At 49.5% G+C, this 22409-nt stretch overlaps 10 protein-coding genes across 10 annotated transcripts; 8 read left to right on the forward strand and 2 right to left on the reverse strand.

The window, feature by feature from the left end:
• The first annotated feature begins 59 nt into the window (after positions 1-59).
• On the forward strand, positions 60-1994 carry P174DRAFT_384123 (co-chaperone SGT1). The gene is made up of 2 exons (XM_024823193.1): positions 60-1116; positions 1196-1994. Exons 1-2 carry the CDS (start codon positions 256-258, stop codon positions 1778-1780), a joined length of 1446 nt encoding a protein of 481 aa, XP_024685293.1. The 5' UTR covers positions 60-255; the 3' UTR covers positions 1781-1994.
• P174DRAFT_401427 (PQ-loop repeat-containing protein) lies at positions 1982-3732 on the reverse strand. The gene is made up of 3 exons (XM_024823930.1): positions 3622-3732; positions 3371-3571; positions 1982-3254 (listed from the first exon to the last, which is right to left on the reverse strand). Exons 2-3 carry the CDS (start codon positions 3424-3426, stop codon positions 2141-2143), a joined length of 1170 nt encoding a protein of 389 aa, XP_024685294.1. The 5' UTR covers positions 3427-3571; positions 3622-3732; the 3' UTR covers positions 1982-2140.
• A 155-nt stretch (positions 3733-3887) lies between these two features.
• P174DRAFT_438493 (putative SIR2 family histone deacetylase) lies at positions 3888-5265 on the forward strand. The gene has a single exon (XM_024826554.1). The coding sequence runs from the start codon at positions 4011-4013 to the stop codon at positions 5154-5156; it is 1146 nt and encodes a 381-aa protein (XP_024685295.1). The 5' UTR covers positions 3888-4010; the 3' UTR covers positions 5157-5265.
• Positions 5266-5511: 246 nt separating this feature from the next.
• P174DRAFT_509877 (cyclin-dependent serine/threonine-protein kinase phoA) lies at positions 5512-7310 on the forward strand. The gene is made up of 3 exons (XM_024831610.1): positions 5512-5757; positions 5833-5856; positions 5938-7310. The coding sequence occupies exons 1-3, from the start codon at positions 5527-5529 to the stop codon at positions 6847-6849; spliced, it is 1167 nt and encodes a 388-aa protein (XP_024685296.1). The 5' UTR covers positions 5512-5526; the 3' UTR covers positions 6850-7310.
• Positions 7311-8161: 851 nt separating this feature from the next.
• Positions 8162-9965, forward strand: P174DRAFT_501431 (putative cAMP receptor-like protein). Its single transcript, XM_024831032.1, has 4 exons — positions 8162-8687; positions 8765-8966; positions 9038-9541; positions 9607-9965. The coding sequence occupies exons 1-4, from the start codon at positions 8431-8433 to the stop codon at positions 9883-9885; spliced, it is 1242 nt and encodes a 413-aa protein (XP_024685297.1). The 5' UTR covers positions 8162-8430; the 3' UTR covers positions 9886-9965.
• Positions 9966-10137: 172 nt separating this feature from the next.
• On the forward strand, positions 10138-10891 carry P174DRAFT_417719 (PMF1/NNF1 family protein; the record flags this gene model as incomplete). The annotated part of the gene is made up of 2 exons (XM_024824628.1): positions 10138-10523; positions 10597-10891. 2 exons carry the CDS (start codon positions 10138-10140, stop codon positions 10889-10891), a joined length of 681 nt encoding a protein of 226 aa, XP_024685298.1.
• P174DRAFT_509880 (uncharacterized protein) lies at positions 10821-12800 on the reverse strand. Its single transcript, XM_024831611.1, has 4 exons — positions 12649-12800; positions 12562-12592; positions 12335-12476; positions 10821-12235 (listed from the first exon to the last, which is right to left on the reverse strand). Exons 1-4 carry the CDS (start codon positions 12706-12708, stop codon positions 10972-10974), a joined length of 1497 nt encoding a protein of 498 aa, XP_024685299.1. The 5' UTR covers positions 12709-12800; the 3' UTR covers positions 10821-10971.
• A 1875-nt stretch (positions 12801-14675) lies between these two features.
• Positions 14676-15119, forward strand: P174DRAFT_417721 (uncharacterized protein; the record flags this gene model as incomplete). The annotated part of the gene is made up of 2 exons (XM_024824629.1): positions 14676-14726; positions 14796-15119. 2 exons carry the CDS (start codon positions 14676-14678, stop codon positions 15117-15119), a joined length of 375 nt encoding a protein of 124 aa, XP_024685300.1.
• A 1329-nt stretch (positions 15120-16448) lies between these two features.
• On the forward strand, positions 16449-18195 carry P174DRAFT_364610 (NTF2 and RRM domain protein; the record flags this gene model as incomplete). The annotated part of the gene is made up of 3 exons (XM_024822003.1): positions 16449-16766; positions 16836-17831; positions 17899-18195. 3 exons carry the CDS (start codon positions 16449-16451, stop codon positions 18193-18195), a joined length of 1611 nt encoding a protein of 536 aa, XP_024685301.1.
• A 1451-nt stretch (positions 18196-19646) lies between these two features.
• Positions 19647-22243, forward strand: hsp90 (chaperone Hsp90). The gene is made up of 3 exons (XM_024831612.1): positions 19647-19771; positions 19884-20183; positions 20243-22243. Exons 2-3 carry the CDS (start codon positions 19923-19925, stop codon positions 22097-22099), a joined length of 2118 nt encoding a protein of 705 aa, XP_024685302.1. The 5' UTR covers positions 19647-19771; positions 19884-19922; the 3' UTR covers positions 22100-22243.
• The last annotated feature ends 166 nt before the right edge of the window (positions 22244-22409 follow it).

The following is a 22409-nucleotide window of genomic DNA, read 5'->3' on the forward strand; positions in this document are numbered from 1 at the left end:
GTCTCCAGAGAAAGTCATAGAACCAACAAGCTACCGAGAAAGAGCTATAGATAAGCTATGCTCTTTTCACTTTTTAAGAGTGAGCTCCCTATACGAGAATATTTCCATATAGTCAATTTCCGGTCACCAGCTGAGGCGACCTCTAGTGTCTACTCAAAATAACGTTTCGGCAACATAGCCGTCTTCTCAATCAAGCTAAGTACGGGAGAATCTTCAAAGCGAGAATAATAGCAATAGCTTTAGACGAACAACAGAATGAACGCGGCGGCAGAGGGCGACAAGGCCCTAGCCAACTCTGACTGTCCCACTGCCATCCGGTACTTTACCCAAGCCCTGACGGAGCTTCCCCGCGCCCCAGCCTACTATATCAAGAGGTCGACTGCATTTTCACGGCTCAAGCCCGCAGACGGAGGTCCCAACTTCCAGGCCGCGCTTCAAGATGCTGAAATCGCGCTTACGCTTGCTCGAGAACGAGCGAAACGCGAGCTTATATTGTCGGCACAAATGAGACGCGGCATCGTCCTGTATCAGCTTGAGCGATACGGCGACGCAGCGTTCGTGTTCAGCACCATCCAGGACAAGATTGGCACAACTACAGAAGGTCAAGATAGATCGGAGAGAGTGAAGGATGCAATGGCTGGTGGCGGTGCTGCACGTTCCTCCGCCAAGAAAGGCTATGAGCAGGAACTTCCGATTTGGACATTGAAAGTTAAGGGAAAGCTGAGCAAGCTCGCCGAGGGCGACGAGAAAGCAAGGGTCACCATTGAAGAATTCCCCAAGGGGGTGTCGGTTCCGTCTGAAAAGGACCTCAAGAAGCAACTCGATGCTTTCAAGGCTGGTAAAGTCGAGGAGAGAAGTACTCAGGCACAGACCACCTCGGCGGACGACAAGGGTCACAAGGCTACAGATCCAGCAAAAACAAGCACTCCTACAACAGAGAGCCAGGCCACAATAGGCAAGGTTCCAGCCGTGATGTCCACTACATCACCATCCACTGGTCCCTCAACAGAAAAGGTTCGGCATGAGTGGTATCAGTCTCATGACTCGGTTGTCGTGACCCTTTATGTTAAGGGAGTGCCCAAGGACCGTGTTGACACCGAGCTTAAGGATGAATCGGTATGTGGAATTCAAGTGACCCTTTTTTATCACCCAAATCTCACGCTATTGATCCGGAGCTGACTGTTAAACGTTACAGGCTGCCATTCAATTCCCGCTCCCGTCCGGCGCGGACTACGCTTTTACTCTGGATCCTCTGTTCGCACCGATTGATCCATCTGCATCAAAGGTTTCCGTGATGTCAACCAAGATCGAACTTGTCCTACGAAAAAAGACAGCAGGCCAGAAATGGGGCGCATTAGAAGCGTCGTCGTCAAGCGCCAAACTTGCTGATCGACAGGCCATTGTAGGAGCAGCCCCCGCAGCCGAAAGCGGACCTTCCTACCCGACCTCATCTCGCCGCGGTGCCAAGGATTGGGATAAAGTCGCATCAACCCTGACAGCGAAGAAGTCGAAAGGCAAGGATAAAAATGGGAACGCGGAGAAAGATGCAAAAGCTGGTGAGGACAATGGCGATGAATCCGACGGCGCGGATTCTATCGACTCTGACTACGGCACTGGCGATCCAGTGGATGCTTTCTTTAAGAAACTGTATGCCAGCGCGGACCCGGACACCCGTCGGGCCATGGTGAAGAGTTACGTGGAGAGCCAGGGCACGTCTTTGAGCACCAACTGGAAGGAAGTGAGCCAAGGCAAAGTGGAAGCACGGCCACCCAGTGACTAAGTCGATCATGCTCACAGCTTGCGGTTAATTCACCTAATCTAGTTTCCAGTAGACCGTCTGGGAGGAAAAAGCGTTGACAGAATTACGATTGGATACGCATTGCATCTAGCGGGTGTTCTGTTCTGCTTCGGGTGTCGTCCTTTCTATCCAAATTCATCGCATGGCTATAATATGACGAAGAGATAGATACCTTTCTAACGAATCTTATGACAACCTTCTCTTCTTTCTCACCTCTATATATACATTTTGCGGACAGAGTATCATAATGAGTAAAACAAGCAGCGGAAACCCTAGGAAGAACTCCACACTAAGCGCCCTTTTTCGATCCATTCCCGACTTGTATCGCTATCAGTCACCCAGTCAGTCACGCGGACTGATCTCATCTATCCCGTCTCCGTTTTCTTTGTACAAGAAAAATTGAATGAAAATACACATGTCAAGCAAGAGAGTTCCGAAGCTCCCTATCAACCACGACAGATTTACAAGCACATATCGGCCATAGAGCGCAGCGGCTTCTCCGGGGCGACAGTCGCGAGAGTGGCCAGAGTGTCGCTTGCAGACTGGGGAATAAGCCAGGATAGACAGTACGTATGTCAGGTTGCCGATACATGCGAAGAGGAAAAATAGCAGTGAAACCCCTTCCGTAGATTTGCGCCGGTAGTTGAGAAGGATCTGAGGCAGGCGCGAGCCAAGGTACAGGGCGGCGCATAGATAGCCGAACACCTGGCCTGGGGTGTCGAAAGTAAGAGAGGATGAATCGCGGTCATCTCCAGGCAAGTCTGATTCTTCGTTCTTAGAAGAGCTAGGGCTGACGTACCAGCCCAGGACTCCTGCAGCGCAGACAAGTGCAACGGTAGTCAAGTTAAAAAGGACAGTCTGAAGAGTGGAAATGCGTCGAGCAGACAAAGATTTCTTAGAAGTCGGTTCAATGAAGGGTGTTGCGGGTGACAGATGTGTGCCGTCGACGTTCGGATGGATAATCTCCCGAAAGGATGTTGCAGAGTGTCGCCGGTGGTCTGAATGCGATGGTAACGGTCGCACTTGTGTAGTTGTTGCTGCTTGGCCCGCCTGGCCCGACTGATAGTGAGGCTCTTGCGCTTGGACGTGATGTGAGTGGCCGTTAGACTTGGGAGGAAGTAGAGAGGTACGCTCAGTTGCCTTTCTAGTCTGCGAAGGCTCATCTTCAGTGTTGATCTCCGCGGGAGAAGTGGGACTAGACAGTTCATCCCGCAGCGTGAATCCCCGGTAGTAGAAGCATTGGCCCAAAAGAACAATGTCTGCGAGGGTGTAGTAGACGGCAAGGATGATCATTGTAGGCAGCACGCCCTGAAGGACGGCACCGAGGATGTTAAAAACATCCCCTGCTAGCCAGACCACGAGAAAGAGTAAAGAGAGTCCATCAGCAGAGCCACGACGGAAATTCTCAATGATCTGCGGTGAGAAAACAACAACCCAGCAGGCAATGGAAATTGACCTATATGCGCCAGTCAGTAATCACTGTAAGGACACTAATTCCTTCTCGATGTCGTTCCTCCCCACCCAATCCTCTCCTCTGGTTACAAATAGAAAGCGAAGAGTTTAGGATCATACCCGCAAATACCGCTCAGAGCATCTAGATCTAGATTGCCAGCCTGGGAGGGAAACATGTCCAAGGAGGACGAAGCCGAGGAATTGGACCAAAATCCAATTCGCTCAGACGACTCAAGAACTGCTTATAAAAGACAAGGAAATGTTATCAGCACGCCGAACTCGAATATTATCTGGAAATGAGGGTGTGACGTTTCGAAGACTCTGCACTGGATCAGTCACGTGCCAATATCCGGGGAAATTCAGACCCATACTATGTATGTTATGTAGATCAGAAGTCGGACTTCACTCTTGTAGAAGGCTTGCTTTCCAATAATATATTTATAAATTCATCTTCACCTCCGTCTAGGAACGTCAAGCTCTCTAGATTTCTGTCAAATTCGCAAGCAAAAGGTTCGACACCAGCTCGCACACTGGACAAAATCTCATCATGTGACGTCAAGATTAGTCATTATGCAGTGATTAACTTAACTAAGTTAACTAGTTAAATCAACTTATGTTACATCATATCCACGGTCTACCATAATAAAGCTAACTTATCCAGTACCGTGAAAGTAAACCTCCGCATACTTCACTAAGCCATTTGGATAACTTACGATCGCTTCGATCTCCGTAGCTTCCCTCAGCCAACAATGCGTCTTCAATGACGAAACCCTCGATCCGTATACCATTGACCGGTCCGCTGCCTCCACCGATTATTGTACCGCCATCTGCAAGCACACTTTCAGGAGCAATAAATGCCGTCTTATCATTTTTCACAGCTCCTCCATCCCCGTATCTTCGCGGCGTGGATGTTGGCCGACATTCGCAGACTGTTCTCTTGACTGGCGCTGGTATTTCGGTAGCGTCTGGACTATCCGACTATCGAGGAGAGAACGGCACCTATGTCACGAATAAATCCTACAGGCCTATATATTTTCACGAATTTGTTTCACGACATGAGTCTCGCAAAAGGTACTGGGCTCGAAGCTTTGTCGGGTGGCCTGGGTTGTTGAAAGCTGAGCCCAACTCGACGCACCGGGCCATCCGAGATCTTGGCGCCAAAGGCTTCGTCAGTTCCGTTGTGACGCAGAATGTTGACTCCTTCCACTCACTTGCGCATCCCGAGCTACCGACCATTGAGCTTCATGGCCACTTGAAGTCTGTCGTCTGTACTAGCTGTCGAAACCAATTCTCTCGCGCTGAGTTTCAGAAGTCCCTCGAGAGGCTCAACCCTGCCTGGGCGGAGTTTCTTGCCCGCATGGTCGAGGCAGGAGCTCTCGACACGAACAATCCCGAAGAACAGAGACGGAAGGGGTTTAAGCTAAATCCAGATGGTGACGTGGACTTGGCTGAGGCTCCATACTCCACGTTTAGGTACCCATCTTGTCCTACCTGTTTGGAGAACCCTCCAAGACTGAAGGAGGGCACACACGCCAGGGTAGAAGTGGAAAAGGATGGAGCATGGCTCCCTTCGTCTACAGCTGGCATTCTGAAACCTGCGGTCGTCATGTTTGGTGAAAATATTGACCCTGGAGTGAAAACGGCTGCTGAAGAGGCCATTGATGATGCAGGGAGGCTACTGATTCTAGGAAGCAGTCTTGCTACATATTCAGCATGGCGATTAGTTGAGAGAGCCCACAGGAGAGGGATGCCTATAGCCATAATCAATCTGGGAGGGGTCAGGAATGAGTCGGTCTTATTTGGGACAAGTAGCGATGTCTCATCCTCACATGTCCGTTGCAGCTTTCCGTCTGAGGCGATTCTTCCTCCTGTGGTGTCGCTGCTTCCCAACTTTAATTACGGATGAACGTATAGAGCCGACGACTGCATGCGCTGTACACTGTATCTATTCAGAATAAGTCCATATATGCATAGACTGATAGATAATTAGCATTTAGGAACATCTGTGTATCCGAGAAACATTCTTTTTGTTGGATAACACATCCGAACCAGAACTATCTAGAACACCTTCAAATCATCACAAATAAAAGATGTTTACTTAAAATAATGAGAACCTCTCAGGTTCGATTACATAGATGGAAGATTGGTTAGGTTGGCGCTCGATACCTTATTGATAGAGCCGCGCAGGTGGATAAGCAGGCGCCCGCGATTTGCCATCCCAAGATAGGCCCGCGCGGGGCTGGTTCAAACAAGTTGCGATCAAATCACCTCCGAGCATGGACTATCGGACCCCATCCAGAACCGCAAGGGATTCTCGTTCAGAGTACAACAACCCTACTTCTTTTTCTGAAATCATATCTACCCTTGTGTCTCCCAAATCCTTTCTTTTCAGTAACCAACGCCCAAAAGCCTCGACCCAACAGACTTCCGTCGCAACCAGAGGTACAATCTCTTCTCAGACGATGGATAAGGCGCAGCAACCCAGCTCTTTCCAGCAGCTGGAAAAGGTGCGTGAGACTGCTTCTATAACCGTATGAAATATTGTAAAGGGAGGCCAGTACTAACTTCTGCTTCGTCTCTAGCTGGGTGAGGGTACATATGCTACCGTACGTTCGATCCTCCTTCCGCTTCCCCGCCTGCGCATCTCATTCAATTCTTCGCAGCGATATTAATCTCAATATTTGCAGGTTTTTAAAGGACGAAACCGCCAGACCGGCGAGCTGGTGGCGTTGAAAGAGATTCACCTTGATTCGGAGGAAGGAACACCATCGACAGCCATTCGAGAGATCTCGTTGATGAAGGAATTGAAGCATGAGAGTATTGTCTCACTTTATGATGTGATTCATACGGAGAACAAGCTCATGCTTGTGTTCGAGTATATGGATAAGGATCTGAAGAAGTACATGGATACGCGAGGCGACCGAGGCCAGCTGGACCACGCCACGATCAAGTCATTCATGCACCAGCTCCTCAAGGGCATCGCCTTTTGTCATGAGAATCGGGTTCTCCATCGAGACCTCAAGCCTCAGAATCTCCTCATTAATAAGAAGGGTCAGCTCAAGTTGGGCGACTTCGGCCTGGCCCGTGCTTTTGGCATCCCTGTCAACACCTTCTCCAACGAAGTGGTGACACTGTGGTATCGTGCTCCGGACGTGCTGTTGGGCAGCAGAACGTATAACACGAGCATTGATATCTGGTCGGCGGGATGCATCATGGCAGAATTGTATACCGGCCGGCCTCTGTTCCCCGGGACGACCAACGAGGATCAACTGCAGAAGATCTTCCGTCTGATGGGCACACCTTCGGAGCGTTCGTGGCCCGGCATCTCACAGCTACCGGAGTACAAACCGAATTTCCACGTCTATGCGACACAAGATCTGGGACTTATTCTGCCTCAGATTGACCCCCTCGGGCTCGATCTGCTGAATCGAATGCTTCAATTACGGCCAGAGATGCGCATTAGTGCCGCGGACGCACTGCAGCATCCTTGGTTCCATGACCTACCTCAATTACAGGCTCAGTTGCAGCAGCAACAACAACAACAGCAACAAGTAGCTGGAGGTTACGGAGGGATGGTCCCACCACAGCAGGCATACTAAATGTGGCAGGGAAACACCCGATCAAATCGTCTCCTCTTACCTCTTTTTACCCCTGCTGAATTCATGTTTCCAAAGTGGGCACAATGAGATGCTGGTTATAGGTTCACATGCGGGAGCGTGGCGTTATACCCGAAGAAGGACATCAGTGCTAATATTGGCAGCTTTTGACGTTTTGATAGCATGTTTGGCTTTTGCAAAAGACAAAGGTAGTTGACTTGTAGGGCATTGTGAATAGCGTTTTGTGTTCTATTTAAAGCTTTACCAACTTTCAAGTACTGTACTAACTGGTGTCTTTGAAGCGCCAGTAAACAGATACGCTTATTTTTGCTCCGAGGCGTTATTGATACGTAGACGTCGCAAAGCGCAAGCTGAAGAAAGAGGCCGCTATGACCGGACAGCTGGGTGGTTTTTGATAGCTTCGAAGTTTCGCCAACTCCTTGCATGATTAAGAGAATCTGGTTATTCTATCCACATTCGAATAGAAAACTAGATCAGTCAACCATCCCTGTCCACAGGTTCAGCTGGGTGGGCCACGATTAAGTAGAATAGAAAGGTGTGGCGTCGGCTCGATTGACCTTAACGTAAAGCATTGACTGATCCACTCCAGAGATAGATACTATGGAGTAGGTATCAGGCACTGATCGCCAATTTTCATCTTTGTTCTAAGATGGTGGATGAATGTGCACAGCCTTCTTCGCTGAAAGAAGCTTGGTGAGACTTGATATGCATAAGATCTGGGCGCATTTTCTTTTTTCTTTTTCTTTTGTCTCTCGCTCTGCTTCCCCTTTTTACTCCCCATGAAAACACTCTTTATTCAGAGCTAGTTACTCCTGAGGATTGAGGATCAATTGCTTGTGTTGCTTCCGATGAACGAGTTTTAGGTTTGCCAGAGTTTGAATAATGAATCATCCAGTTCGTATTTCCTGTGCATTAGAACAAGACTACTAAAACTAATACGAGAAAGGTACAGAGAACAGACTCGGGGATCAACATCCCCGCAAATTTCCCATGCTCCACCGGACCACATGGAAGAAGAATGAGAAAAGCAGCATAAGCTTAGCAGCCGAATCTCTGAATTCGCATTGGTCGACTCGAAAGAATCTAGAAGACCGAATCGTTTCATGCTTTGTTCCGGCTCCGTTGACAGGCATTCCCTCTGCTATTATTGGTAGCCCTCGAAATTCATTATTATTATTAGGTATCGAACATGGTTCGTCTTCCTTCGACGAAAGCATGTGAGCAGGCTAAAGCCCCCTACGGAGCAGTGGCTATATTAGCCATAAGGGCCGAGTCCTGAATCCTGAAGGGACCTGTCAAATATTGATTCGACAAACTCTAAACAAAGTCTTGATATCATCCACACTTATGGAGTAGGTTTCCCAAGGAGTCAATTCGCCTCCAGCGCCCGAGTGTGCCACAGACTCTGGTGCCGATCTTGGATCGTACCTATTACTACACTCTCTCTTCCGTCTTTTCTTCCTTGATTACCCCTCTCATTCCATTTTCCTATTTTCCATTCCTTGCATAAATCTGTGAAGATCCTTCGATAGTGGTCAGTCTGATCAGCATGTACTTGGCGATATGTCGCTCTCACAGCGAGAATTGTTCGCCATATCAACGACAGAACGCATATGCTCTGCGATCTCTCTCGCTGGCACAAGTATCATAATCATCTCTTTCCTCTCATCTAGATCCTTTCGCAAGCCGATCAATCGTCTCGTATTTTATGCGTCATGGGGAAATATCATGGCAAATGTAGCCACGATGATCTCTCAGTCGGGCATCGCCTATGGGACAAACGGCTGCCTTTGTCAGTTCCAGGCGTTTCTGATTCAATGGTCAGTAGCTCGGTCAGATTGCCCGTGTCTTGGTGCTCATAGCTCATATACTGATGGTTGCTGTTCGCATGTCGCAGGTTCATGCCCGCTGATGCGTTGTGGACTCTTGCCATGGCATGCAATGTCTACTTGACATTCTTCCACAAATATAACTCAGAACAGCTGCGACAACTCGAGTGGAAATACGTGCTATTCTGCTATGGCCTCCCCTTCATTCCGGCATTCGTTTATTTCTTCATAGAAACCGAGGCTCGGGGAAAGGTTTACGGCTCAGCCATAGTAAGTGCAACGTTTGTCGTACGGAATCAGTCCTGTGCAGAGTCACTCTCTAACTCGTTGTCGCTTAACAGCTCTGGTGCTGGGTGTCGCTCCCCTGGGATTTTCTTCGCATTGCGGTCTTCTATGGTCCAGTCTGGTTCGTCATTTTCTTGACATTCGCCATTTATCTGCGTGCTGGCAAAGTGATTTTCGAGAAACGACGGCAACTTGAGGAGGCTGAGTGTCCGGAGTCTTGCGGCGAAATTGACAGTCCTATGGAGCCTGCTTTTTTCAAAATGACAGAGATACACGTCACCAGCGAGATCACACATTCTGGAAGTGAATCCAATCGATTGACCATCACGAGTGCCAGCCATATACCGCATCGATACCTCAGCCCATACTCGCCCTACTCTGTAACCATTGAAGGTGGCAGGGCCTCTGGCAACGACGAGCATGTGCCAATGCGGACTTTGAGAAGCAGCCAGCACGATCCATACGCTCAGCGTCGCGCGACGGCGAGAGACGTGAACTCGGCCGCCTGGGCCTATACCAAATATGCGATGCTTTTCTTCATCGCACTGCTTGTCACATGGGTCAGTTCAGCATCATCAACCATGGTGTGAGTAACAGACATGACTAATATTGGTACTTGGAATAGGTACCGTCCACAATCAACAGGTTGTACGCGCTGATCTATCCGCGCAACTTCAACTTCGGCATGAACTATACGTCCAGTTTCGTCCTTCCGCTGCAGGGGTTCTGGAATAGTATTATTTACATATCGATCTCTTGGCCTGCTTTCAAAGAGTCTTATGCGAAGATCAAATGGCGAAATTCAGTGCATAAGGGGCCATCGCAACACGTCATCACTGGACATGGGGCTGTTGGAAGTCTCCATTCGCATGGGAACGACAGCACTCGAGCGTTGACGGGTTAATTTGTTTTGTATAGTAATGGCTCCCAGAATAGCTTTTGTAGTATGATATTGCTTTTTTTTAATGCCATAAAATCTGGTCCTATCTGCGAACAGAGAAATCTATGTCGGACGGACCGACGCGTGGATATCTATATACAAGTCACGTGTTTATCACGTACCCCTTCCTCGTAGATTCAAAGTCCCACGCCCCACACCCAACATCGCTGGAGTGCTGTCTAAGATCCCAACAAGAAGGATCGTCTTGAAACGAAAATGGCAGAAGATACTCAATCTAACAATGCCAATCACCCACGACAAGCAGCTTCACCCTCCCCGCCTCCTCCGGCTCCTGTCCCTCTCACACCAGGCCCACGCGCGTCGCGTCTACAGCAAGTCTTCGGCCAGGCTCTCGCACGAACATTGCGCGCAAATTCATACGCGAATTTTTCAGGGTGCTTTCCGACACCTGCGAAACATGTGCCTGCTAGTCTGGAGTCGGTATGGAGACAACTGAACGCGAAGCTCGAGGAGAGCGCGAAGGCGGAGTTTGACGATATCCTACATGAGCGTGACGCAGTGAGGCATCTGAATGAGCTGGATCGGCTGGTCGGGGAGGCAAGGCATAGGAGGGACAATGGTCAAGGTGAAAGCCGTGTAGCGTATGTCTCTAGTTGCTGATTTATGGGTTGTGCTTGGGTTACTGATTTGCTAACTTTTTGATGCTGGACATAGTCCGCATACCTTAACCCCGGACGAACTATATCGCGCGCATCTGACACCTTACCTGCAAGAAGCCCAATCATCTTTGAACGCGAGAATCCAGGCAACCGAAGCTGAGAACGCGGAGCTAGCCCAGCATATACAAGGCCAAAGAGCGGAGATCGAAAGGCTACTGTCGAGTCTCGAGTCTATTGTTGCTGACGTAGAAGGTGCTGCGGCTGCAGCCTCGCATTTCAGCAAGGAGAATGGCCTTCGCCAGGAGGCATTCAAGATGGACGAAGAAGTCAAGGCTAGGTCAGACATATGAACAGGCCTCCGGGTGACTGTACACCTTGTACAAGCGACAAAGGTTACTTTTCTGATTCATGAATGCGTGCGTATGATTGGTTACCACAACAAAGCCTCCATATCCACGGGAGCCAACAGACCGTCCTCCACCACGTCCTGAGCAACAGCTGTCAGCTCTTTAGGGGCGGCCGCCTTGAGCTGTTCCAGTTTATCCTTCTGGCCTCCCAGAGCGGCTGCGATCGCCTCTTTGCATGTCCCATCTCTTGTTTCCTCCATAGCTCCGTCTCTTCTTGCTAGGGCTGCAGCGCCTCGATAATACGTTTGAGCGTTTTGCAGTAGTGTCGAGGCGTATTGTGCCGCCATGGCGTACTCCCATGGAGCCAATCCGAGCCTCCACCTATGCATCTCTACGTCTCCCCTGGCCAAATGAATTTTCGGCAGGTTGCTTGCGTCAGGGAGTTTTGAGGCTTTGGTCAATGCGTCCAGTGCAGTTGATAGCGATTGCCATCTCAAGTCCAATGATTTCGCAAATGCCTCGGCGTCATGGGAAGGCGGGAGGTCAGTGAGTGCAGTGTTGAATGAGGTAAGCGCATCGGCTTTACTGCAAAGTCCGTCGGGATCGGTAGAGATGTCCAAATCTGGTCCAAAGGCACCCATGATCTCTCTGTGATATGTCTCCACCTCGATCCTTCCGCTGCGATAGACCAGCTCGTTCAAGGCGCATACAAACCTAGCTCGAGCCAAAGACGCCTCATATTGTCTCTCTGACGCCTCGAGATACACTGGAATCTTTTGCAGGAGATCGGAAGAGTACTCTTCAACCCAAGCAAGTCCCACTCCGGGACTAAACGTGAGCAGGTTGCTGAGTGTAGTGAGGGTATCCAGTTGCGCCACGGCCGTATCAACGAGAGTGTTTTTGGTCACCGGCTCAATAACTGCAGCCCATTGCTCTTGCGGTTCTGAAGGGTCCGATTGGCCTTCAGTATCCATAGCCTCTTGAGCCTGCTTCATTTCCTCCTCAGGTGGACCCATATACCCAGATTCGATCTGCTTCAATTGCTCTTGCATTTCGGTGTACCGCAACTCTTGCAGCACGAGACATCGTTGGAAAAGTTCTATCGCCTCTTGAAGAAGTTTGATTGCTCCTGAGAGCTGTTCGTCGGATGGATGTTTTGTGTCGGTAGCTGCTTCTGCAAGACTCGTGAGCACTTGCGCGGTGTTGAAGAGTGCATCTGCGTTGTCTTGTTCCAGATTGAGTGCCTCTCTATGCGATCGTAACGCTATCTGCAAGGCATCCAGCAATGGAGCTGGTAATTGGGCAGCTAATTTAGGATGCTGGGTGATTTCATATTGGAGACGTGCTCTACGCACTGTCAGTACAGAACATATGTTCTCGCGTCGGGCATATCGATGGAAGAGCCGTGTAGCTGCTCAGCGGAAGGATTGTTCGTTTCAGACATACTTATTATAGGCCAGGTCGAACGCCTGAGGGTGTTTTTGCAAGCCTTCATCATAAATTGCGATTGCTCGCATGAAAAAGCGCAAGGATTTGGTGGCATCGCCAGCACGCCATTTTTCCCCGCCTTCTTCCTGTTCGACCCCGGCTGGAAAAGATCAGATGAATTAGGGTTACATTCGGAGTATGAATGGACTAGACTGTACTCGGTGGACGGGCTGGAGATTACCTACCCGCTAGAAACTCATCAGCAGTCTCTGGCGCCTGTTGGATATCAGCAGTTGCATGGTTGTGATGCATATGGTTATGGATATAACTACCCGCTGCGCCACTTTCTTCTTGGATTTACATTCCTTCAAAAAAGCCTTTGGTTTCGGCATTCCGGTGGATCATGCAGGGACGATGTAAGCAAGTTCGACAATGAATGCGCTACTTTTCGTTGGTAAATATCCAGTGTAATTTATTAGCGAGGTTTTTCTTGAGCTCGGTTGCTGGGTCAGATGTGCACTGACGTTTTCCTATGCTTTTGTCCCATTTGAACGGAGGGGTCAAGATTTACGGGTACTGCTGTTATTATGATGGACCGCCTTTAGTACCGCTTGGGTTACAGGCACTTTTGATGCAAAATGTCTCGACAATTATCCATGGATAATACGACACTGATTCTTGCTTGAGATCTTTTTCAGTTCCATGATGTGCTCTACAATTGTTGCATGTCCCTCCTTGTTGTCTCACTGTACTGGATACACTCAATAGAGCATATCGAATAGCCAGTAGCCATTGTGACACTGATGGCAGCCAAATTGCAATGCAGAGTCACTGAAATCATACACTTCTATCAATCTTGCATCATTATTGACTGTGGCAAGGACAGACCATATGGAAATATGTCCACATGTGGATATCTGATGCACTGGCTTAAGAGCGATATCCGGGGTGGGAAGAAGTAATGTAGAGATGCCTCTTACCATGATATCATGGTTGTAGTGTAGAGTTTATATAAAATAATAGGTTCAACCTCTTACGACATACCTTCCTTATTAAAGTCTGGTGCGACATCATGGATAAAAGAAAATACACTACTCCGGAGTAGATGATTGGAAACCTCAACGGATCATCTCGCGTGGCTATCGGACTATTCAATTGGATGTGGCACGTGGAGAAGAACCTTGGAGTAAAAGTACCGAAGTACGGAGTACTGGATGGCCTCATCCTGGGTTAAGGTAATTCTTATGCCGTCACCATTACAACAATTGCTAGAGCACGATCATCAGCCCAGTGTTGGCATATCTTGTCTTCACCATAACCAGAGCCATGCACTGAGTGTGATGATTTGCCAGGCAAAACAATCTCCTACAGACTAGAGATGCGAGGCTTTGGAACAAGTGATCGTGTCTTGCGCTCAACAGTGGGAAAAGGAGGGCAAAAAATCAGATAAAATTCCGTTGAAATTTGTAGGCTGCCGCGTATGGGCTGATTCTATTCTTCCATCAGGGATGCGCCTTGACCTCATGCTTGATGCGATGCCTCCATTCTCAAGGCGCTTCAATTTTTGAGTTTCTTTCTAGAGAAAAATTTTGCAGCGCATTGATCTACATCTAACTTCTGGGCAATCATATGCAGAAAGCTAATGCCGACCTGGGCAACTCCTTAGATAGATATCTTACAGCTGTGGAAGTGCCTTAGTACTGTAGTTTCACGCTTGACTAAGTTGACTTTCTCTCTGTGCCCCCCTTTGACCCACTCGGCACATCCACTTTACTCATCCCCGGCTCTCCTGAGTTCTGACTTCTGAGTCCTTTTGGCCTGCATGTTCTGCGAAGTGGCTTTCTCATCGTTGTTTCTCTGCTCCCCTGGTTTAATATAACGATAACCAGCTAGAGTATCCCATCCTCATACAACTTCGCTGAGATCATCGTCATCCAACAATAATCCACTACCAAGGGCTTCCGTCTCGTTCACATCCGTTGTCACTGAGCAGCGCGCGGCTACCTGACTGCTTAGGTTACTAGGTATGGGATCCTTACCACTACTTTCTGGTTCAGTCAATTAAACCCTCCGTACCGGAGTCTCGTCGTCCCTTTACGAGTTTTTACTATCAATAATGATAATCAGTCATACCTGTTTTCCCCCCTGTCCCTCTCTCTCGTTCTCTCTCTCGCTTATCCCGACAAGTCAAATCTATTCCTTTATTTCCAGTTTACATTGACTAACTCGCGCGGCGTTCAAAGAGAATAGCGCGATCCTGCGAAGTCTTTCTCTTTTCAACCGAGAGAGCAATACACTAGTATCTACTCCCTCAATCAAACAATCCACAATCCAAACCACCAAGAACTATACCATCAGAATGGCCAGACAACCCTCGTTGGACTCGGAGCGACCTATCATGGCGAAATCTGTAAGTCGTTTGCGCTTTTCCACTTCTGCGTGTTGTATCACCTCGAAAGAGTCGTCTAACCCGGCGCAGAATCGCACGTCCAAGAGATTTTCGACCGTCAGCGGTAGCCCGTCACTTGCACCATCGGAACAGACTATCGGAAGCCTACCTAGTGGTGATCCCAGACTGGCTGAGTTCAACCACCTGCGCGATGGCCTCGAGCGTTTAGAGAACAAACCCCTTTTGAAGCAACGTTTCGTCCCTACACCAGAGAAGAGTGACAACCTTAGCAAGCTGGCCCTTGGTGCAAAGGTGGAACGCGCGCTGGGGCGACGAATGACTGGTCAAGATGCTGTCATGCGGAAGCCCGTTCTAGACGAGAAGGTCGCTGCGTCGGAGACCACAGCAGCTTAAGCTCTTCACCCGAAAGCCGCCCTGGCTTTCCCCTTTTGATTTTCTCCCCTCAGATCGGTTGTATCCGAAGCTTGCTTTCGATATGCCTGCGCTGTACGCTTTGGCCGTCTGTCACTTTTTCATGACGGAATCTGTAAACGAGTGTGATACCTGTCCTCTACCATATCATGTCCATCATACCCCTTCTTTTTCGAGTCAGTTGTTTGACGCGTTCTCTGGTGTTTACGATCCTTGATTCATTGTTAAGATTTCTGCTGATCCGTCGTCTTCTGCTTTTTTTTTCTCATAACTTTATGTCTTCTGTGCTTGTATATCCACGTCATGGTTGTTGATGAGCGCCTATCGTTGAGACTGTCAATAGAACAGATGTGAATGGCACTGTAATTATTCTGTCCGCTTTGTTTGTTCTTCAATGGGCCTTCCGCTGTGCATCATAACACTGAATTGTCACTGAGTGAATGAGCTAATATATAAGATACGATTACAAGCGCCTATATAGCCTAAAGCGTCTGTGAGGCTCGTTTAATACTATCATGACTCCGTGGTACTACATGCTATCATCAGGCTGATGGAAGCGGAGCGCACATTGGGAAGGCGGTGAAGCAAGCACTGAAACAGACTGGGGCGCTCTTTTTTATTTGACTGTGAAGAAGGCGAATTTGCACTCCCCCAACTAAGCTGGACCAGACAAGCAAAAAAGCAACTTCTTCCATCTTGGGGCATCATCATCCTCACCATCCACCCACAACTCATTCTTATTTAGCTTCTCTCTGCAAGAATTTCTTCAATTTCTTTCTTCTCGAAACCTCCCTCAGCAGACTCCTGATTCCCTTCTTCGTCTTCCCTCCATTGAGCTTTCAATCTATTTACCTTCCGAAATCCTTCGTTGCTTTTCCCAATTGACGTCTAATCGCCAACTTGATTGGAAATCGCACAGATTCTTCTCCGTTCCGCTTCATTTTGACCACCACATACGACCACCTACAGAACCCGTCGCAGTACTCTTTTTCCTTCTTCTTTGACTTGCATCTGAGCTGCTGCATTTATTTTCTTTGCGTCTAGCATTGTGGGTATCCATCACAACTCCTGGCCTTTCGTCAAATTCCCATCCACGAAATACATCATTATTTTAGTCTGCTCGTTACTAACCCGCAATTCCGCAACTAACAGACGAGCCACGAAGAGGAAAAGTTATCTCATTTTAGATTTCTTCCTCTTTCTTCACTTATTGTCGCCTTCGTCGCATAGAAGCTTTCTGCCATTGTCCATATACTTTTGGCCTCCCAAGACCTTTTCTCCAACTCGTCTCCCACTGCAGAATCTTACACAATGTCCGACACGACCCAGCCTCCTATGAACGGCAACTACCCCGCGCAACATGCGTATCCTGACTCCTACAACTACGCCCATACTGCCGTGACCAGTGTGTCCAACTTTCAGCCAGCGCAGTCATCTACCCCCACCAATGCCCCTCCTAACGACCAGAAGAATGGAATATCCAAGGATGAGGTTGGGTGGTACTTCGTTGAGCAGTACTACACCAACATGAGCCGTAGCCCAGAGAAGCTGCACCTCTTCTACTCCCGGCGGTCGCAGCTCGTCTTCGGTACCGAGGCAGAGTCGGTTCCTGTCGCAGTCGGCCAGAAGGTGAGTCCGATGCGCCTCGGACTAGTTGCGCCCTAAGAGCATTGCTGACTTCACTACCCATTCGCTTAGGCAATCAACGAGAAATTCAAGCAGCTTGACTTCCAGGACTGTAAAGTTCGTGTCTTGAACGTTGATTCTCAGGCATCGTTTGACAACATCCTTATTTCCGTCATTGGTGAAATTTCCAACAAATCCGAGCCGTCCCGGAAGTTTGTGCAGACTTTCGTCCTCGCCGAGCAGCCCAACGGCTACTATGTTCTCAATGATATCTTCCGGTACTTGGTCGATGAGGAGGAGGAGATTGTAAATGAGGAGGCCGCTCCGGCTGAAGCCCCCTCGGCTGCCGCAGCCCCTGCTGAGGAGCAGGTCGCGGAGCCTGCTGAGGAACCTGCCGCTGCTGAGGCTGCACCTGAAGTGACCGAAGCCCAGGTTACTAACGAAGTTGCTGTCGCTCAAGTGGACGAGAAACTTGAGCAGGCCCAGGAGAATGGCGAACCAGCACAGGTCAACGGAGCTACTGCGGAAGAGCCGGAGGCTCCACAAGAAGCTCCTGCCCCGGTCGAACCTGAAGCTGCGGCGCCGGAAAAGCCCACAACTCCTCAACCCACCCCAGCTGAGCCTGTGAAGAAGGAGGCTCCTGCGCCTGAAAAGGAGACCGCTGCCCCAGCAAAGGCTGTTCCCAAGACCTGGGCCACCATTGCATCCAAATCCGGGGCTTCAGCTCCTGTTGTCCCTGCTATTCCCGTTGCCGCGCCTAAGCCTACTCCTGCTCCTGCCGCATCTCAGCCTTCCCCTGTTCCTGTCCCGTCTCAGCCTGCTCCTGCTGCCGCTTCTGCTCCTGCAGCTGCCGCCGCTGAAAGCACTCCCGAGCAACCGACTTCTACTGATGGTGCTGGCTGGCAAACTGCTGGTCACGATCATAAGAAGACCCAATCTCGTGCCGCCGAAGAGCAGAACGTCCTTGCATACATCAAGAATGTCAATGAGAAGGTTGATGCAAGCTTGCTCAAGCAAACTCTCTCTCGTTTCGGAAAGCTCAAGTACTTTGACGTGAGCCGCCAGAAGGTATGTTGACCATTGACTTTCAACACTTTCAAGAGAATCCGAACTGATCTGACTGTTTTTCGCAAAGAACTGCGCCTTCGTTGAGTTTGCGGAGCCTGCCGGTTACGCAGCTGCCGTCGCTGCAAACCCTCACCAAATCGGATCCGAACAAATTTTCGTTGAAGAACGCCGTCCCCGCGGTAACGCTTATGGCGGCAATGCTAACTACGGTGCTGGCCGTGGTGGCGCAGGTCGTGGCCGCGGTGACCGTGCTGGCAACCAGGGCCGTGGGGGCTTCCAGCGCGACGGACGTGGCGGCTTTGCTCCCCGTGGCCGTGGAGGAAACGTGAACGGCAAGCCCCGCAACCAGCCTCAGGCTGCTTAAAGGGGTCTGTTGAAGATTCTCTTTTTACCTTCCACGATTCTTAACCCTTCCTTCTGGTCCAACGCAGCATATCAGGTTTAGGTGCTACGATGATTCCAGGGCATGTATTACTCACATCTACTCATAATGACATCCATGTGTTATGTGGCCCCTCTATCACACTGCATATTAGCGGTTGGAAAAGTTCTTATGTGATTTCCTGACTGGGAACTCCTTTTTTCCCCGTTTCTTTGGTCATTTGATATATGACTTCTATTTCCTATCATTGTACTCTCATGACCTATTTTCCCTCTTTCTCTTTGCCTTTCCTAGCATAGCGAGCTCGAAGGCCAACACTGTTCTGATTGTTCTCTATTTATTTATCCTTCTACTAGTTCGAGTGTCCTTTTTTTCAGATGCGTGTTTTGTTGGTCATATCTTCTCGAGTTGATGAATTGTAAATGGATGATTTATGGCTGTCTCCATCGTTTGATATGCTTATCCTTTCATTGGGGGTTGCACTTGGTGGCGAGCCAGTTCACCAGTGAGGAATGGCCATGGACTACATAGCTTACGAGTCGAGAGCAGACCAGGTATGCTCTCACTACGAGCAGCATTGGCCGGGTGTGTAATAATAATAATGGATATTTCACCATTGTTGAGCCGATGCTTAAGGTAGAGTACCTTAACCAGGTACAAGACGATCCCTCGTTTTAGATGATCATAAAATGTCTTTTCCTTGTGGTCCATGCTTGACATATCAGATGGCTGTACAGTTGAAGACTGCTTCAGATGCCCAGTTATCTGTTTTCTCGATTGATCTGACAGGTCAGATGAAAATGCAATTTGCTCGGGTAAACCCCCAGATAGTCCAAGCAACAGAGCAGAAATCTGTGAAAGTTCTTCAGGCGTCAAGCTCTGTTTTCCAGGGGACATAGTGGCGATGACAGTCTTGTTTCCGTTGTTAGTAAGAGCTTGGTTTCACCAAAGAATAATGTGTGGAGGACAAGCATGTTGAGGGCCTGGAGAAGCGGTATACAATGCAGCTTTGTCATTGGTTCCGCGAGTGTCTAGACAGTGGAGCGGAACGTTCTAGATTAGTAGCCTGAGGCAGTCAGGCAAGTCAGAAATATAGAATCGCTGAGATCTGGTCTCAGCGGACGAGGAAAGTCGAAAACGGAAGCAAGAGAAAGCCAAGATTGAGGTGAAAGAGGATCCGGATGAAGCTTCTAGATCCCCAGATACAATCAGCAGCCTGATAGACAGGGGCTAAGAGAAGCTCCAGCTCGTCAGAAGGCGCTGGAACCTTGTTGGAAGCTCGACCAGTGGAACAGCGGAGAGCATGGAAGTTGCTGGATTGCCGTAGAAACACCGCATCGAAATTTTGTCTCCCTCAGCCTAGAAAACATTAAGTCGGCCGTCCCCCTTCAGTTATTTCTCTTCTCTCCTCAGTCATATCTTGTTCTCATCTTCAAAAGTCTCACTCTCCAAACCTATTTCCTCGCTCCCCTTTGACTCCTTCGCTCCATCTGTCTGCGAACGTTTGCTTACCTTTCCACCTACCGCTCTTTCACGAATCCACCTACTTACCCTTTATGTAAGTCTCCTCGGTTGCCCCTCAGTTTGGACAATTTCTCCCCCCCAACTGCTTCAGATATATAAGTTTTGAGATCCCCGGGCGGCTTAGCTAACAATCCGTCGAACATCAGAATCTATATTTCCTCATATCTCGCTCTCCCTCCGCCATCATGTCTGCCGAAACCTTTGAATTCCAGGCTGAGATCTCTCAGCTTCTCTCGCTGATCATCAACACTGTCTACTCCAACAAGGAGATCTTCCTGCGAGAACTTATCTCGAACGCCTCCGATGCCCTCGACAAGATCCGCTACCAGTCCTTGTCGGATCCTACCAAGCTCGACTCGGGCAAGGACCTCCGCATCGACATCATCCCCGACAAGGAGAACAAGACCCTCACCATTCGTGATACCGGTATTGGTATGACCAAGGCTGTAAGTTCACTCCGGCAGTCTCGACTGCAGTAATCAGATTGACTGACCATGGCTTATAGGATTTGATCAACAACCTCGGTACCATTGCCCGTTCTGGCACCAAGCAGTTCATGGAGGCTCTTTCCGCCGGTGCTGATATCTCCATGATTGGTCAGTTCGGTGTTGGTTTCTACTCTGCTTACCTTGTTGCCGACCGCGTCACCGTTGTCTCCAAGAACAATGATGATGAGCAGTACATCTGGGAGTCTGCCGCTGGTGGCACCTTCACTCTCACCCAGGATACCGAGGGCGAGCAGCTCGGCCGTGGTACCAAGATCATTCTGCACTTGAAGGATGAGCAGACCGACTACTTGAACGAGAGCCGTATCAAGGAGGTTGTTCGCAAGCACTCCGAGTTCATCTCCTACCCTATCTACCTCCACGTCCTGAAGGAGACTGAGAAGGAGGTTCCTGACGAGGAGGCTGAGGAGACCAAGGAGGAAGAGGATGAAGAGAAGAAGGCCAAGATCGAGGAGGTCGACGAGGAGGAGGAGGAGAAGAAGAAGGAGAAGAAGACTAAGACTGTCAAGGAGAGCAAGATCGAGGAGGAGGAGCTCAACAAGACCAAGCCCATCTGGACTCGCAACCCTGCCGACATCACCCAGGAGGAGTATGCCGCCTTCTACAAGTCCCTCTCCAACGACTGGGAGGACCATCTCGCTGTCAAGCACTTCTCCGTCGAGGGTCAGCTCGAGTTCCGTGCTATCCTCTACGTTCCCAAGCGTGCTCCTTTCGACCTCTTCGAGACCAAGAAGACCAAGAACAACATCAAGCTCTACGTCCGTCGTGTCTTCATCACCGATGACGCCACCGACCTCATCCCCGAGTGGCTGGGCTTCGTCAAGGGTGTTGTCGACTCTGAGGATCTGCCTCTCAACCTGTCTCGTGAGACTCTCCAGCAGAACAAGATCATGAAGGTCATCAAGAAGAACATTGTCAAGAAGACTCTTGAGCTCTTCACCGAGATTGCCGAGGACCGTGAGCAGTTCGACAAGTTCTACTCTGCTTTCAGCAAGAACATCAAGCTCGGTATCCACGAGGATGCTCAGAACCGCCAGACTCTTGCCAAGCTGCTCCGCTACCAGTCTACCAAGTCTGGTGACGAGGCCACCTCCCTCGCCGACTACGTCACCCGCATGCCTGAGCACCAGAAGCAGATCTACTACATCACTGGCGAGTCTATCAAGGCTGTTGCCAAGTCTCCCTTCCTTGACAGCCTCAAGCAGAAGAACTTCGAGGTTCTGTTCCTGGTTGACCCCATCGATGAGTACGCCTTCACTCAGCTGAAGGAGTTCGATGGCAAGAAGCTGGTCGACATCACCAAGGACTTCGAGCTCGAGGAGACCGAGGAGGAGAAGGCTGAGCGCGAGAAGGAGGAGAAGGAGTACGAGAACCTGGCTAAGAGCCTCAAGAACATCCTTGGCGACAAGGTTGAGAAGGTCGTCGTGTCCCACAAGCTCGTCGGCTCTCCTTGCGCTATCCGCACTGGCCAGTTCGGTTGGTCCGCCAACATGGAGCGTATCATGAAGGCTCAGGCTCTGCGTGACACCTCCATGAGCTCTTACATGTCCTCCAAGAAGACTTTCGAGATCTCTCCCAAGTCCTCTATCATCAAGGAGCTCAAGAAGAAGGTTGAGGCCGACGGTGAGAACGACCGCACTGTCAAGTCCATCACCCAGCTGCTCTTCGAGACCTCCCTCCTTGTTTCCGGCTTCACCATCGAGGAGCCTGCCAGCTTCGCTGAGCGCATTCACAAGCTCGTGTCTCTTGGTCTGAACATTGATGAGGAGGCCGAGACCACCGAGGAGAAGGCCACCGAGGAGGCTGCTCCTGCCGAGGCCGCCACTGGCGAGAGCGCCATGGAGGAGGTTGACTAGACGGTTACGCTCTAATGTAATTTTTTTACGACCTTTTTCAACCCTGTTCCAGCGGTATTTGCATCAGGATTAATCACTGAACGATATTGCTTTCTTCGATTGATGGGAACGGCAGGAGATGGTATATCCTGGATGATGATGGTGATTCACAACGAATGGCGTTTCTTGAGCGTTTTTCTTTTTACTCAAGGTACTTCGACTTTGAATTTTGTTCTTAATGGTTCTTCTCATGAAGATCGTGAGAGCGTTTTCAGTCAGGTAGACCAATAGTTCATCGGAATAAAAAGCTTTATTCTCGTTCACTTGCATT

The sequence above is a fragment of the Aspergillus novofumigatus genome (assembly GCF_002847465.1).
Source record: "Aspergillus novofumigatus IBT 16806 chromosome Unknown P174scaffold_2, whole genome shotgun sequence".
In the NCBI taxonomy this organism is placed as follows: Eukaryota; Fungi; Ascomycota; class Eurotiomycetes; order Eurotiales; family Aspergillaceae; genus Aspergillus; species Aspergillus novofumigatus.

Excerpts from the sequence above, each read along its gene's own strand:
- P174DRAFT_438493 (XM_024826554.1), top strand. The coding sequence starts at position 4,011 with ATGACGAAACCCTCGATCCGTATACCATTGACCGGTCCGCTGCCTCCA.
- P174DRAFT_509880 (XM_024831611.1), bottom strand. The coding sequence starts at position 12,708 with ATGCCGAAACCAAAGGCTTTTTTGAAGGAATGTAAATCCAAGAAGAAA. Across the intron at positions 12,593-12,648 it reads AGAAGAAAGTGGCGCAGCGG|GCGCCAGAGACTGCTGATGA; the intron begins GTAGTTATATCC and ends GATATCCAACAG. Across the intron at positions 12,477-12,561 it reads TGCTGATGAGTTTCTAGCGG|CCGGGGTCGAACAGGAAGAA; the intron begins GTAGGTAATCTC and ends GATCTTTTCCAG.
- P174DRAFT_384123 (XM_024823193.1), top strand. The coding sequence starts at position 256 with ATGAACGCGGCGGCAGAGGGCGACAAGGCCCTAGCCAACTCTGACTGT. Across the intron at positions 1,117-1,195 it reads CCGAGCTTAAGGATGAATCG|GCTGCCATTCAATTCCCGCT; the intron begins GTATGTGGAATT and ends TAAACGTTACAG.
- P174DRAFT_509877 (XM_024831610.1), top strand. The coding sequence starts at position 5,527 with ATGGACTATCGGACCCCATCCAGAACCGCAAGGGATTCTCGTTCAGAG. Across the intron at positions 5,758-5,832 it reads CTTTCCAGCAGCTGGAAAAG|CTGGGTGAGGGTACATATGC; the intron begins GTGCGTGAGACT and ends CTTCGTCTCTAG. Across the intron at positions 5,857-5,937 it reads GTGAGGGTACATATGCTACC|GTTTTTAAAGGACGAAACCG; the intron begins GTACGTTCGATC and ends CAATATTTGCAG.
- P174DRAFT_401427 (XM_024823930.1), bottom strand. The coding sequence starts at position 3,426 with ATGTTTCCCTCCCAGGCTGGCAATCTAGATCTAGATGCTCTGAGCGGT. Across the intron at positions 3,255-3,370 it reads GCTCTGAGCGGTATTTGCGG|GTCAATTTCCATTGCCTGCT; the intron begins GTATGATCCTAA and ends TGGCGCATATAG.
- P174DRAFT_501431 (XM_024831032.1), top strand. The coding sequence starts at position 8,431 with ATGTCGCTCTCACAGCGAGAATTGTTCGCCATATCAACGACAGAACGC. Across the intron at positions 8,688-8,764 it reads CAGGCGTTTCTGATTCAATG|GTTCATGCCCGCTGATGCGT; the intron begins GTCAGTAGCTCG and ends CGCATGTCGCAG. Across the intron at positions 8,967-9,037 it reads AGGTTTACGGCTCAGCCATA|CTCTGGTGCTGGGTGTCGCT; the intron begins GTAAGTGCAACG and ends GTCGCTTAACAG.
- hsp90 (XM_024831612.1), top strand. The coding sequence starts at position 19,923 with ATGTCTGCCGAAACCTTTGAATTCCAGGCTGAGATCTCTCAGCTTCTC. Across the intron at positions 20,184-20,242 it reads GTATTGGTATGACCAAGGCT|GATTTGATCAACAACCTCGG; the intron begins GTAAGTTCACTC and ends CATGGCTTATAG.